Raw genomic sequence first — 16,297 nt, 5'->3', positions numbered from 1 at the left:
TGTGTGTGTGTCTAATGGAGTGATGTCTCTCTTTTTCTCCTTATTTTTCTCTTTGTGTCATGCAGTCTGGAGTACAGTTGACACTATTTAAGATCAAGGAATTGGAGTCCCCAAGAGAGATAAGCAAAATAGAAAGAACCTGATCTTCCGCATTTAAGGACAATAAATAATATCAAATAGACCTAAGCCTTTAACTGCACTTTCAATAAGCAATATTAACTAAAAAATTATGATGTGTGTAGGCTCTCTCTTATTGTGTGTTTGTGTGTGTGTGTGTCCTTGTGGTTTTGCTTCTTCAGGGAGACGCAGATAAGCCATCTGGTGTCTGCCTTTTATTACTGTCTTTATAGTTGAGGGATGAACTATAGATGAGTTGTAGATCATGGTTGGGCCAGCCTAGAAGATGGGGTCTGGGTGTTTGCAGGAGCATCCTCTTCCTTATGTGGGTGCTGGGTCTGAGCTCTGATCCTCATGATTGAAGGTGAAGCACTCTTAACTGCTGAGTCATCTTCCCACGCCCAATCCCATCGTCCTCAGCTGGGTTTTAAATGAGAGGAACATCAACTTTGTGTTGTATAATCAGTTACTGTATTTTGGTTTTAATCAAGATTGATAAATCCAGTCCTAATCATCAAATTCTACATATCTATGGAATATTAATAGTTTCTTAACTGATATATTAATGTCTAGTCTCACAAACTGGTATTGTTAACTGTAACTCTTAGGCAAGAGTGGAAGCCATAATTTGACAGAATCTTGGAGTGGCCCAGGCTTGCTGGAGGCCGAGAGCTAATCAGCTACCCCCCCCCCCCCCCCAAGGATATCGTTATCCTACACTCAGGGACTTGACTCTCCAAGGACTTTCTCATTTCACTTCGTCCTTTATTTCTCTTTTCTTCTTGGTTTCATTTTATGTTACTGCAGACTAACTTTCTCCAGGGAAAGCAGCTGCACACCTATGGTACCCAGCTAACTTAACTGCTGGAGGCCTCAGGGGAGAAATAACTGCGCCGTCTTTGTCTATTATGATAACACTAGGGAACGTCGTAAACTGACCTGGCTGGGACTGCATGAACACCCCAAACCTGTCACCAGAAAAACTTGCCTTATGCCCTGTGTGCCTACATCATGAGGCAGAGAGACTGGACTGGGGAGGGTGCAATGATTGGCAGTCTCCATGGAAGCATTTGTTCTAAATTATAGTGAATGCTGTTTAGACTCAAAGGCATGTCTAACACAGCTAAATCATTCACAAATCATTTACAAACAAGTTCACATGTAAACAATAGAGCTCCTGGTTTGTCTTGAACGTGGCTTCTGACTTGAAGTTGCTTAGATACAGCTCTTGTTTGAGAATGCCGCTGATGCAGCTGAGTTCTGTCCACGGCATCACACCATGCACATTACTTATTAGTGACCAGGTTTTACTCATTTCTTTTATCTCAAATCATGTTGACTGTAATGTTGACCTTGAAACACTGGCTTCATTAACCCTCAGGGTATTCATGTATTAGACTTACCTCCCCCCCCCGCCCCATGTGTGTGCATGCATGCATGCGTGCAGGTGCCTATAGAGGCCAGGGGTGACATCAGAATAGGCTAGCTGGCCAATGGGCTAGTGCCCATATGTCTCAGTTCCTCTAGTGCTGGGATAACAGGCAGACACTCCCGTGCCTGCCTTTTGAGAGGGTACTGGGGATCAAGGACTTACCAATGTGTCATTTCCCCAGCCCAAGGCTACTCTATTCTCACAAATATGTTAGTGTCGCAAATCTGTTTTAGTTTCTAAGAAGGAAGAAATGAACAGACTTAAAAATTCACTGACTCCATTGTACAGCGCCTGAAAAAAAAATCAGTGACAAATGTGTGGTATTCATGAGATTTCATAAGTAGAAATATCTTCTTGAGGTCTTTGATTGTACTGTTACCAAACACGTCAGGAGGAGCAAGATTGAGTTCTGTTGAATGGGAGAGGTGACCTATTAGAGCATAGCATCCAAAGGTGGGTAGAGCCCCGTATTAGCTGGGTGAAGAACCCTCTTTTAGGTGTCTCCCCAGCAATGTGGCGACATTTCAGAGACCTCAGGGGTAGAGGCTTATTGCTTGTGACAGTGTGTATTACATTTACAAATTGGATTTTAAATTAGTGCCATACACATAGGTATGTTACTTCTCAGACACCTTGAAAGTTTCATTTCCTTCCTCCCTCCCTCCTTCCCTTCCTTCCTTCCCCTCCCTCCATTTCTTCCTTCTCCTTCCTCCCTCCCTCCCTCCCTCCCTCCCTCCCTCCCTCCCTCCCTTCCTTTCCCTTCCTTCTTTTCTTCCTTCCCTTCCCTTCTGTTTCCCTTTCTTCCTTCCTTTTTTTCTTCGTTCATTCCTTCCTTCTTTCCCTTTCCTTCCTTTCTTTCTCTCCCTCCCCCTCCCTCTCTCCCTCCCTCTCTCTCTCCCTTCCCCTCCCTCCCTCCCTCCCTCCTTCCTCTTTCTTTCTTTTTTTCTTTCTTCTTTTTCCTCCTTCCATTAAAGGTGGCAGACAAAACCATGTCCTTTGAGTAACTCTTTAGGAGTGGAAGGGAGAGGTGGCTTTGCAAGTTTTAATGAACAGCGAGGAATACCTCAGGTCTGCCGATGTGAGAGCTGGCGGTGTCTTTTCTGGTACGAGGACTCCCTACATGATTGATGGTAATTGTGCTCTCAGATCTGAACCTGTCCTGATGGCCGGAAAGGCAGCCTTGCCGGGAGACGTCATACTGTTAAGTTTCCTTTGCTGGAATAGCTATATCAGAGACACTTCACTACGACTCCTGCTGTTTCCAGGGTGGGGGTAAATCTACCTTGAGGGCTGGAGACAGGGTCATATGGAACTCCAGTACGCATAGTGACTGTAGGGAGACCAGCACCCTGCTGTCACTCATGGAACATGCCAGCTTGGGTCAGAGAGCAGGCATCTGGCTGCTGCCCTTTCTTCTGACCTATTTTTGGACGGAGGCAATTGTGTGTTTTCTTTTTATCTTTGGGTGATACGGAATCGTTTTATTTTAGCTTTAATTTTTCTTCTTGGAAGAAGAGGGACACATGCACCTTTAGTGATTATTGATAATGTTGGAAAACAACTGAAATCTCTGGAAAAGATGACCAAGGATGTCATCTATTACTTTGTTTACAATGTGAAAGATCTGTTGTGCTGTTATTAATATCTGGAGCGATATGGAGCGCCAGGACAGAAATAGGTTTCTGAGAAATGTGTGGCGTTTTAGTTTCCTGATACTATTACAGCTCTATCTACTGATCTAGCGACGTGTGTGTTCAGGTCCTCTGGGCTCAGAGCTTGCCCCCTTGCCCTCATTCCATTGCACAACTATGCCTTGCTCAAAATCTGCTCTTTTCTTGAGTTCAGACATTTCATGGGTTGACGTTTATTAACTCTCCCCTTTTGACATTTTGTTTAGAAGGCTTCGTATTTTCATATATCTTGGTAAAAACCAAGAAAATATTTTTACTATTTTTATGACCTCTGTGAACATGTTTAATAGGTTCAAAGTCATTAAATCCTGACCTTACAATACTTTTTTCAAAAGTATTTGAAAGTTTATTAACTTGTTATTTTTATTGGCATACTTGCTTAAATATTCAAATGCCCAGTCTTTTATTTCCAAGTGGTTGATTTTATGAGCCTAAACTTAGAGCAGTGGCAATAATATTTTATAAACTATCTTTTTTCAGTATTATTATTTTGTAGTTATAGTATTCACATTAGTTCATGTGAGAGCGCTCCCCCTTGTGGTCATTATAGTAAGTGCAGGCAGTATTAAAAAAAACGGCATTAAGTACGTACTCCTACTAAACATCAATTAGCAGGTCCATTCGCCATGTTTTGTGTTGGTTGCAGGGATATGCGATATTCAGAACCATTCAGTGCCATTAGAAACAACAGCAGTTTGGAGTATTTCGTAGTGCCGTACTCTTTGTTGCTACAATTAGAAAAAAGATTAACTTTCTTGAGTATACATGTATAAGTTTTACTTTCATGTTTCAGCGACTTAAGTTTTCGTTTGGCTTTTTAAAAAGTGCATCTGCATAAGGAAAGTAGTAGAGAATTACTTCTCATAAGTGACACCTTGATAACCAGACCTTTTTAAAAATCTTTTTTGGTAAGATACAAAATGTTCTCTTCTACGTCCTATCTATGCAGACGTATTCCAAAATACATTTGTGATATTAATCTTCAGTCTTAACCCAACTGGGTTTGGAATCACCTAGGAGACACACCTCTGGGCCTGTCCGTGGGAGTGTTTCCAAGAGATTTAGCTGAGGAGGGAAGACCCACCCTGAGTGTGGGTGGTGCCATCCCATGGGCTGCAGTTTCAGAACAAGGGAGAAAAAAAGTCAGAAAAATCCATTTTGTCCTCCTTTTCACTGACTCCCCCTGCAATTGGGACTGGATACCTCACGTTTCTGTCTCCACGCCTTCCTTTCTATGACTGACGATATACCTTCAAACTAGGAACCAAAATGCACTCTTCTTTAAGTTGTATTGGGTAGACAATTAGTCTTAGCAACACGAAAGGCGAACGATACAATGCTCCTTAGAATCGCTCCCAGCTGCAGCCTGTGCTGAGAATGTAGTTTATTTCCGTGACTTCATTTAACGGTGCAGATTCCTGTTTTCTATTTCCTGATTACCGGGTTTCACCTAAGAGAGTTAAGCTCTCTGGTGAAATCTTCCTTTGAATCATAATTACCTCCATGAGACCTCAGAGAGGGTAGCCTTAAGATTCCAAGACAGCTTTGCCTCACAACGAGGCTTCCAATCACTTTGCATTGAATTTAACGTCCCGCGTTTAATGTTCTGCTGGGTCTTCCTCCCTTCCCGCAGCTCTGCTTGAGAGTGTGCCTTCTGATGTGCAAAGGAGGGTAAAGGAGTGGAAGGAGGAAGCCTGCTGCTGCCACCCCGATATCTGCCCCCACCCGGGGCCTCGCAGTTCTTTCCCCATGCATGGAACTGTTCCTGCTTCCTTTGCGTCCTCTCCTTCCCCTTTGCGCCCTTGAGGACACTGTCCCTGCATTTCCGCCACCTTTTCCCAGCCTACCAGGTTGCCGATTACTATTAAGCATTGTCCACTGAACGGCATCTTAAAAATTATTTAGGGTGTTTTCTTTAGATTTATTTTATTATTTTTATGTGTAATGTTGGTGTTTTGCCTGCATGTATTTGTGTGTTCTAAGTGTGTGCCTGGTGCATGAAGAGGTCAAAAGGGAGCATCAGATTCCTGAACTGGAGCTGCAGATGGCTGGGAGCCACCATGTAGGTGCTTGGAATAGAACCTGTCCTTTCCAAGAGCAACAAGTAACAGTTGAGCCTGCTCTCCAGCCCCCATCATTGTTATCCATCTCTCCAGCCTTCATAGTTTTGCTTTTCCTGTTTCTGTGTCGTTTCCACTCTCTACTCTGAGTGATGGAGAGATTTCAGCCTGCTGACACTGTCCCTGGATGTCTACATGCATCTCAAACTTTATAGCCTAAACCAAGCTCCCGATGCCTTCAGCTGCCCCTCCCAGCTCGGTGCACTGCAGCTCTGCTTCCCTAATTCCTCTGCCTTTTACACATGACGTTATCACGACCTTTCTGTCTCTTGTTCCCCACTCGTGCCCATCAATACCCACACTGTACCTTTAAAATTATACTGAGACGCTGGCTGCTGCTTGCCACTCCCCCCCCTCCCCGCCCCGTGTGTGAGCCTTTGGTAGCTCATCCTCAGTCAGCATAGATGTCTGTTTTTCATGGAGTAGCCAAAGGGGTCTTTTGAAAAGTATAACCTAGATCATGTCATTTCTCCACTAAAAATAGAAGCTGAAGTCCTCTTAAGACCTGTAGGATGTCAAGCTCTGTATCCCCACAATTACCTGGGTCACCTAAGTACATAGTCTCTACTCATTTACTCACTCCAACCACACGGACTTCCTGCAGTTCTCTGGGCACATCAGGCCAGCGTGTGGCTCGGAGCCTTGGACTTGGTGTTCCTGACGCCTGGAATGTGCCTCCCCCAGACAGCTGTAGGAATAAAGTCTGTACTGGCCACCACCGTTGCTCCGTGATAGGGAGTTCTTTATCTAAAACTGTGAGGAGTCTGCACAGATTTCCCTCCAGTTCCTCCTCCTTCCTTGTGTTCGTCTTTTACTTCTTGAGACTTGGACTCTCTAAACTCCTCAAATATTCACTCCCCTTGCACAGTACCTTTTTCTCCCCATCTCTCTCACCTCTCCTATTTCTTGAAGGCCAGGATGGTTATGTCATCATGGCTTCTTTCATTTCCTTATATAGCACAGAACAGAATTATACTTTAGCTTTAATAAAGCATTATGGGCTGTTTTACTGTCCCAACATATTCAGGCAGAGTCACACCCTTTATTCAAAGTTCCCAGCTTAGCTCTAAGCTAAGCTTTGTGATTGACACTTTCCAGATGGGAAACACAACAGATGCCAACCCTTCTGGAGGCAGCAGTAGGTACTGGAATGGGGCTGCGGCCAAGAGCGAAGTTTATGCTCTGTGCCTTCATACGATGCCACGTAATGACTTGCATCTCTTTCAAAACAATGGTTTGTTTGTGATGGAGATTAGGACAAATGACGTTTTCCTTCTAGTATTTTTTTTTTTGCTATGTCCTGTTATCCTTCCCCCTGTCATTGCACACCACTCTTTCTAATGGGATTCTACTTTTAATCGAATCCTGTAATTCCCCAATATTTCTTGCGAGTAACTCTTGTGTAACTCGCGCTTCTGCGGTCTGTGCTTCTGCAGTTTGTGATGGTCCTAGGCTAAGAAGATACACCTGGAGTCGGAGAGCTGGCTCAGTAGTTAAGAGCTCTCGCAGTGAATCAGAGTTTGGGTCCCAGGGCTTACATCAGGCAGTTCACAACCACATGTCACTCCATCGCTGAAGGCTCTGATGTCCCTTTCTGGCCTCTGTGGGGACACATCCATGTGTACATGCAAACACATGTAAGCAGAAGTCACCTAAAACGTTAAACTTCCCATGGAAGGAATTCAATGCTCTGAGGGGCAAGACAGAAATGGGGTAAAGAACTTGGCAAAGATCTTAAACCCATCTGCCTCCACGCTAACTCGCCCTCAGGAAAACAGCGGTGAGAGAAATGCTGTGGTGTTCCTAGGGTTTGAAGCAAAGTGGTTGAGGGTTGCTGTAGTAATATGGAGCGGCGGGGCTGCGTCCCCAACACCCCAAGCCGCTTGCCCGGCTCGGCTAGCTTATGCCCCAAATAATTACACACAAACTGTATTCATTTAAACACTGCTTGGCCCATTCTCTTCTAGGCTAATTCTCACACCTGGACTAGCCCATTTCTAATCATCTGTGTAGCGCCCCTAGGTGCGCTTACCGGGAAGATTCTAGCCTAAGTCCATCCTGGGTCGGAGCTGGGGCATGGTGTGCGTCTTCCCTGGAGCAGGTAGCATGGCGTCTCTCTGAAGGCGTCTGCTCTGGAGAGGAGAGCTGTCGAGTCTGACCTCACTTCCTCTTCCTCCCGGCATTCTGCTCTGTTTACTCCACCCACCTAAGGGTGGGCCTATCCAATGGGCCTAGCAGTTTCTTTATTGCTTAACCAAGGAAATCAACAGATTGATATATGACACTCCCACATCAGGTTGCTAAGAAATAAAGCAACCCTGGACTAAGAGGAAACCATCTTGGCTCAGAGCCCAGAGATCAAAACCAAACTGCTCGTAGGAGTCTGGTCCAAGTCAGAGCTACTGTGCTCTGCTTTCTTTGGCCCCAAACAGACTCTTTTAATCTCGTTATCTTCTTTATTGCTTTAACTTTTGATGTTAAGGCATTTGTTTTGAAACAAGATGGAGTAGACCAGAGACTTCTCGAGGAAGACTTTTTAAAGTTACTCTATTACTCTATTCTGTGTCTGCACCCACCCAAAATTCAACTTCATCTTACAAATAAAGTTTATCTTACAAAATATTGCAAAGTGCAACATTTACTTTGATACAATAAGTTAGGGTTTTAAGCCAAATGCAAAGAATCTGAAGGAGTTGTGGGGAGGAGTTATGAGTGAGGCTGTGTGGGATAGCATACGTTTGTAGTCGCAGCTACTTGGGAGGCTGAGGGTAGTGGATTGCATGAGCTTCAGAATTCGCGATCAGCCTGGACTGAACGGGGCGATATCATCTTAAACTATGACAAGGAAGGTTTCAGACAGCCTCACCTCACACTGCAGCTTGAACTGGATGTGCTGACAAGGCAAAAGTGTCTGGAAAAGTAGCTAAGACTGTGTGCCTCTAATATAAATAAACTGCTTCCTGGGATGCTCACCTCCCAGTATCCTCCGTTGTTTGGCGATGATGATGTTGAAGAGCTCAATAGAAGTGATAACATTGAGTTACCAAACTACTCTTTCTTAAAATGCTCGACTTCACCTTGTGCCATTCTACTTCCAACATCTCACCATGCCTAGACAACGTGTATTCTATCTATTTTAGAAGTGTGTTTGTGCATATTAGTGCTAGTGCCTGCAGAGGTCAGAAGAGGGCGTCAGAAAGGTGGCTGTGAGTCACCCTACGCGGGTGGTGGGAAACGAAATCCACTATGAGCCAACTCTGTGTGAGCAAACGTGCTCCTCACCCCTCAGCCTTCTCTCCTGCCCGTAGAATCTTGTTTCTTAAGCAGAGTAGAAAGAACTAGCCTTCCTCCAAGGGTGTGCATTACTTAGAAGACAGGTGCCATGATATTTCTATGTGGGTGAGCTGCTTTGAAGTGTTATTCCCAGTCGACAGCTCCTTCCGTTGATTTGATATGTTCTGTAATATTTTTCCTCAACTTTTATATTTTTCCCCTTTTCAATATTTCTGGGCCCACTTGTAACTATTTGATGTGGGATTCCCCTCAGAATGCTATGAATATGTTTTATTACCATTGGTTAATAAAGAAGCTGCTTTGGCCAGTGATTTAGCACAGCAAAGCCAGATGGGAAATCCAAACAGAGATATATAGAAAGAGTAGGCAGAGTCAAAAGACACCAGCCAGCCACCGAGGGAACAAGCTATGTAGAAAATGAGGTAACACCATGACCACATGGCAATACATAGACTAATAGAGATGGGTTAATTTAATATGTAAGAGCTAACTAGAAATATGCCTGAGCCATTGACCAAGCAGTCTTGTAATTAATAGAGTGTCTGTTTGATTATTCGGGTCTGGGCAGCCAAGAAAGTCTCTGTTACAACTATTAGAAAAAGATCAATAATAAACCAATCAGCTAGGATCATACCAACTATAAACATGAACCTAATTGATCTTTTAGTATTATTTTAGGGAGTGTACTCTTACCTTCCTGTTTGCATCCATTTAACAATACTTACAGAAGAGCATCAGGGCTCTGTTAGGAAAATGACCTCATACTATAGATTAATTTTCTCTTATCTGTACAATTAGTAAATCTTAGACACATGAGCAAAAGGAAGGGAAAACTCATCAACAATAAAGCCTTTCTTCTTTTTTAAAAAGCCAAAGCTTTGGCGCCTTCATCTCCAGCAATCTGTGTGTTTTCCTGATTGCAGACTCAGGCAATACTTCATATTTGAAGCAATTATGGTTGGGAAGTCTTCTCATTGGCCACACAGTGATAACGTGGACTTAAACTGCAACACCAAAACTGCAGTTGGCTTGTTCAGAAAGAGAGAGAGACAGAGGGGGAAAGCTGGGGAGGCTCACGGTCTAGCACACTCCATACCGTCTGTGAAGATGTCAGTGACAGCTGGATTCCTGATCAAAGGTATCTTTCCTTATTGCTTTCTGCACTCCATGGTTTTATCTTAAGTTTTTTTGAACTCCTTAGACAGTGATTTTAAACCTGTGGGTGGTGACCCCTTTGTCAAAACCCTATTTCCAAAAATGTTTACATTGCAGTTAATAATAGCAGCAAAATTACAGTGACGAAGTAGCAATGAGAATAATTTTATGGTTGGGGGTCACCCCAACTCGAAGAACTCTATTAAAGGGTCCCAGTGTTAGGATGGTTGAGAACCACTGTTTTAGACGTGTGGTAGTGGTGAAATTGGTGTTCTCTTGAGTTAGACAAATTATAGTTTGAAAGTACAAATATTTTTAATATGTTAAATATTAATATGTTTTAATATGTTAAATAATATTTAATTGATGATAAATAGACCCCTGGTATCAAAGGAACTGGTATGCATTGCTTTAATGTCTGAATCTTGGTACTTGAATCTGTTGTTTTATTGAGTCCCTGGAGGTGTAGCAACAAAATGCCAGCTAAAGGTGGCACTATGCTATTAATTAATTAATTATACAGTGTTCTGTCTGCATATATGCCTGCAGGCCAGAAGAGGGCACCAGATCTCATTACAGATGGTTGTGAGCCACTATGTGGTTGCTGGGAATTGAACTCAGGCCCTCTGGATGAGCAGTCAGTGCTCTTAACCTCTGAGCCATCTCTCCAGTTCCTGCACTGTGCTGTTTCTAAATGCTACGAGACACTTGAAGAAGCTTCCTTCGTTTTATTGTCTGTTAAATTGATAAATGGATATTTCCAACATTGTAGGCCTTTTCTGACTTAATGTTAAAATGATACATATTATCATTTTTTCCCTTCTACATTGACACCCTCTAGGAACAGATTCACAGATTTTTGGCTCTCTAAGGGAACTCTTTTTGAGCATCTGTCACTTTTCATTCTTGAGACAACTCTGGTTTGCAGAGGCAAAAAGCCACTCTCCAGAGGGAACTGAGCGGAACATCAGCCAAGCTGGCTGTGGAATATAAACTTCCTAGTGTCTGGCTCGCTGGCGTCTTTTCCAGTTTTGTTTCGGTTAGAGAGTCAGTGTTGCCCAGAATAAAGACGGCGCCTTGAATTGACTCGCAGTCTGGATCAGGCTGTGTGGGCTGCAGGCAGCGCCTGAGCATGCAGATATTTGCTGCCAGAACACAAAATCCTGGAATGCACAGCTAGAGTGTATATGGTGGGGCGCTCGGGAGCATTTGGGGGGGGGGCACTGGAAATGCATCCGTACTTCCTTGTCTGGTGAGCAATGGGCAAAGGGAGAAGCTATGGTTCCCCATGTCTCCTGTGCAGCACACGCACACATACACACACACAGACACACAGACACACACACAGAGAAGAATTCTTGTAAGACACAAATTACTGAAGCTTACATTTTCCTCAAATAAAAACTCATGTGTCACGGTACAGGAAAGAGATGGAGAATTCACCTATACACAGAGGACCCAGTTATTCAGCCGTATTCATAACTGCACAGAGAGAACACGCCATTTAGTGCTGTGCTACAGAAGAAAACTCAATTCTACCAAAACAGGTCTGTGCCAGTGTTGGAGAAAGACTTTATTCCTATTACAGTGTTTCTGGTGGATCCCATAAACAAATGCCAAAAAGGAGTGTGTATATATGTGTGTGTGAATATATGCATATGTGTGTGTATGTATGTGTGTATATGCGTGTGTGTATTTGTATATGCATATGTGTGTATGTATTGTATATATGCATGTGTGTATGTGTGTGTATGTGTGTACGCGTGTGTGTATGTGTTTGTATATATGTGTATGTGTTTGTGTGTCTATTTGTGTTTCTCTGATAACATTTCTCTACTGTGGATACCTTATTATCTTCACAGTAATGATAAGGGACAGTGTGTCCTCTCTCATGCACGACAGGTGTGTATGATGCTCGGTTTGCTTCTCTGTGTCTTTTACATAGTGAGAGGCATAGACAGAGCTGGCTCTCCTCAGCTAGGTTCTGTGGTTAGCATCTGTGGCCTAGGTCACTGCCACTGCGGTGAGTCACAGTCTGGAAGGAGATATTAAAGAGAATGGGAGTCAGGTTTATGGCGTAAACATGTTAAATTACTGGAAGGTTAAATTACCCACTCAGTTTAGAATTCAGGATGACAGGCTCTGCTCATGTAAATGGAGCCGTTTCCTGAATTTATCTGAGGTGTTGGACCATCTCTGTGGTCACAGAAAGGAGCCCCAGCAGTTGTGAAAGTTCAGCCACTGGTGATGCTTCCCTGAAGAGATCTCCATTCTCCATACTGCAATAAAAAAATATCAGGTAAACAGTCCAGAGGACTTGGCAGAAAGTAACAAGGAGCTGGCTGTGTTCAGTCTCACTTGTAGAATGTAACTCCGATGCAGTACTAGAGTCATTTACATGGTAGCAATAAAATAAAATAAAAAAGAAAACAAGCTGAAAATGGTCCAGCAAGGAACTGGAGAGATAGCTCAGCAGTTAAGAACACTTGCTGTTCTTGTAGAGGACCCTGGTTCGATTCCCAGCACCTACTTGGTGCCTCACAACCATCTGTAGCTCCAGTTCCAGGGAATCTGATGCTCTCTTCTGGCCTTTGTAAGCTTCAGTGATTTATGTAATGTGTGCATGTACATGACACACATGCATATATACAACATATAAAATTATATATGTGTATATAATATACATATAAATGCATACACATATAATATATATTATATGTAGGCCTTACATATACATCTGAAATTAAAGAGTTCCTACAGATAATATTTCTGATTTTGTACTGTAGATACTTGAGGTTTAGGGATCTTTGGGTTAGTAATCAGATGAAGTGTTTACTGGGACAGAATTGAGAAGGAGAGAAAGATCATTCTCATAAGGCTGCAATCAACCTACTGAAATAAGTGTACCTTGCCGTAGGGTTGAATGTCAGCTCGCTCACTCTTTAACACTGCGGACTCCTTGTGTAGAGTAAGCAATGAACTCAAGCAAATAGCAGGAGCCAGAGACTGTGAGTCACCTGCTAGCACAGACACCTGACTTCATCCTTGAAATGTGTGAGAAGTTCAGGGTGAGTCCCTGAAGAGATAGTCTAGGGACTTTGTCCTCCACAGAGAATCTTCATGTTTGCCTGCTGACGTTTGTATTGTTTTAAACCAGTGACTTCTCTGGCACTCGATCCCAAGTAGCCATGTGAAGGGCAAGGAATCCTGGTCTTGACACAGTTATTAGAAAACTTAAGGACAAGGCACACACATCAAAATACAGAGTATCTCTGAGTACAAGATGGTTGTTCCCTTTCCCTAAAATAGTAGAAGGAATTTTTTGTGGGACTAATACATATATTGGGATCTACTATCATCCAGGAAGTATTCTAGGTGCTTAGAAAACTAGGGAAAATGGGAGAAAAATAGAGATAGGTATCTCCATCCTCTGGGAACGTAAATTTGGTCTTATGTAACCAATTCTACCCAATGTTGAATGCACTAGGCAGCAGGGAGTGCTAGAGCAAGAACAAACCCGGGGGTGTGCTGGTTGTGTCTGTGTGTGCGGGCGCGCGCACTGAGGTGGTGGACATCGGGCTCCGTCCACGAAGCTGTTTAACAGTTTCACAAAGTCCTGTGTCCTTTAATATTCCGGCATAAGGTGCTTGCGAATCGCCACTCCTGCATTTAGTCCTTCAGCGCCAGCTTCGGCAGTGGAGTCCCATCTTGGGTGGGTTTAGTTGGCTAATGCGATGAGGGCACCTGGTTTCTATCTCACGTTGAAACTTCAGCTCATGCCAGCAGAGTTGCACGGGAACGTTTAACTTAGGGATTTTGTGTAGGCTCCATGATCTGAGTAATCTCATGAAGTTTATGTCAGAGTACTGTACCCCTTTACTATCTCTGCCTCCTGTAGGCACCACAGTGCATTCTGTGTTCCTATCATTCAGGATGAAAATCTAGTCTGTGTAACCTGAAACAGAAACGGTCTCCGGACAGGCCACTAAAAGGAGGACTTCACTTGTCTCCCCAGGTTCCAGATGTGATCAGTAGCATCAGGCAGTTGTCCAAGGCGGCCATGAAGGAGGATTCCAAACCCAGCAAAGACAATGAGGACGCCTTCTACAACTCTCAGAAGTTTGAAGTGCTCTACTGTGGGAGGGTGATCGTGACCCACAAGAAGGCACCTTCCAGTCTCATTGACGACTGCAAGGAGAAGTTCAGCCTGCACGAGCAGCAGCGGCTGAGGCTCCAGGGCGAGAAGCCTGGGGACCCTGGGAACGAGCTGGGTGTCTTTGAGGCTGAGTCTCCTGTGTCTCCAGATGACATCCTGCCTGAGAAGTCAGATGGTGCGGTCACCAGTCACCACGCCCTGCCCTCCCTGGCCAGCCAACCCACACTGGCCAGCTCTCGGGTTTGCTTCCCAGAGAGGATTTTGGAAGACTGTGGTTTTGATGAGCAGCAGGAGTTCCGGTCGCGGTGCAGCAGCGTCACAGGCGTCATGCAGAAGAAGGTCCATGACAACAGCCAGAAACCACAGCCAAGGAGGAGGCATGCAAGCGCGCCCAGTCACGTGCAGCCCTCAGATTCGGAGAAGAACAGGACCATGCTCTTCCAGGTAGCCTGGCAGGGGGTTTTGGCCTGCAGCTTCTTAAGATGTTGAGCAGCTATATCTCCTCCCTGGTCAGTGGGTGCCTGAGTGTGTGCGGTGGGTGTGTGTTGCCCACGTGTGCCTGGGTGGAGGCCAGAGGTCAACCTTTGGGTACCATTCCTTAGGCATCATTTTCCTTGTTTTGTTTTGAGGCAGGGTCTCTTCTGGAGGTATGGAAGGTTGATTGGCTAGCAGAATTCCAGGGATTTTGCTTTTCTTCCTAGCATGGGCTGTACTAGCACTGGGCTATACTCTGCTTTATAAAAACAAAACAAAACTGGGCTCTGGAAATTGAGGTCCTCTTGCTTGTATGTGAGGGACTAAGCTATCGTCCCTGTAGTCCTGGTCCTACCTGCTAGTCTTCTCTTTCTGCTCACCCCAGTAGCCACAGTAAGCCCTTTTGGCCTTCAGATTTTCTCTCTCAGAAGCAGGAGGACCAGATGAAGGAACACAAATGAGTCATGGACCCCAAGGAGGCAGAGAGAATGCAAAACTTCTTATAGCAGCTATGAAGAGGCAGGCAATAGATATGAGGTGTCTGTCACCAGTGTCGGCCTTGGGATGAATCCCAAATACACTCTTTAATAAAGCTACAGAATGTTAGCAATGCTTGTAAGGCGTGGATTTTGGAAAGCTAGTTTTGGTGAAGTAGATTTTGGGCAAAGAGAGAGAGAGGGAGGGAGGGAGAGAGAGAGAGAGAGAGAGAGAGAGAGAGAGAGAGAGAGAGAGAGAGAGAGAGAGAGAGAGAGATTCTAAAGATGTCATTCATGTAAACACTGATGTACTCTTCCCCCAGAAATGGAGGAGTAAAGGAACACGATTGTCCTGATGATTCATTAGGTTAATTATTCAATAACTTGATACAGCTATATTAAATGTAAAAGATAATTCTGTGAAAGAGACAGAGAGAGAGAGAGAGAGAGAGAGAGAGATGGAGAGAGAGAGAGAGAGGGATGGAGAGAGAGAGAGAGAGAGAGAGATGGAGAGAGAGAGAGAGAGGGATGGAGAGAGAGAGAGAGAGAGAGAGAGAGAGAGAGAGAGAGAGAGAGAGAGAAATGAGAGACAGGAGAGCAGGGTTTCTGGTGTGTGCGTTTGTACCCGGATCTGTGAAGAAGTTAGGTTTTAGCTTCTATCACTCTCTACCTTATTCCTTTAATGCAGGGCCTCTCCTTGAATGTCGAATTCTCTTATCAAGTAGACAGGCAGACAGCAAGCCTCTGCCATCCTCTTGTGTTAGCCTCCCGCTGCCCCTGTAGTGCCGACATTACAGTGCCTGCAAGACCAAGGCCAGCTTGTTAAGTGGCGTCTAGGACCTGAGCTCAAGTCCTCCAGCGTGCACAGCCAGTGTTCTTAGCCACGAGCCATCTTTTTAGTTCCTCTATGAGATGTTTTTATTTTTAAAAATAGTTTAAAAATTTACAGGGTTATGGAAAATATCATTTCACTTAAAGAATTGAATATATGATGTTGTCCCGGAGAAGGTTTGTAGTTAGTCTGCAGCTGATCTCCGGCTTGCATCCTTTGTTCGGTCATTGTCTTGTCCCGTCACCAACTGGGCTTGTAAGCAGGCTGGCTCTGGTCCTTTGTGTGGTGATGCGTGAAGTCGGTTTCTCCTCTTCTTTGGATTCCCAGATTTGTTCTCTGCTGGTTGTAGTTCTTTATGTTAAAATTTTTGAATATCTATTTTCCAAAAATTTACCTGAGCCCAGTTCTGCATGTATTATTTTACTGACTGTTTTGAAGAGCATCTTATGATAATGCCAGTGAGCTGATGTAAGATTAGTGACTTGAGGAAAGATTACATATTAGAAAGGTTTCTTTGGATGGATTGATTCTATGAGTATGAGTGTGTTGC

At 44.1% G+C, this 16,297-nt stretch overlaps 1 protein-coding gene across 3 annotated transcripts in view; it reads left to right on the top strand.

The window, feature by feature from the left end:
* The window catches only part of Tbc1d4 (TBC1 domain family member 4), a 160,531-nt gene that overhangs the window by 78,690 nt on the left and 65,544 nt on the right, over positions 1 to 16,297 (top strand). For all 3 annotated transcript variants that reach the window (XM_075950169.1, XM_075950170.1, XM_075950171.1), the window contains exon 2: positions 13,825 to 14,409. In XM_075950169.1, the coding sequence (XP_075806284.1) occupies positions 13,825 to 14,409 (585 nt within the window). The remainder of the gene's footprint in view (positions 1 to 13,824; positions 14,410 to 16,297) is intronic.

Source organism: Microtus pennsylvanicus, chromosome 15 (genome assembly GCF_037038515.1).
Source record: "Microtus pennsylvanicus isolate mMicPen1 chromosome 15, mMicPen1.hap1, whole genome shotgun sequence".
In the NCBI taxonomy this organism is placed as follows: Eukaryota; Metazoa; Chordata; class Mammalia; order Rodentia; family Cricetidae; genus Microtus; species Microtus pennsylvanicus.
This window is presented reverse-complemented; position numbering and strand designations above follow the sequence as displayed.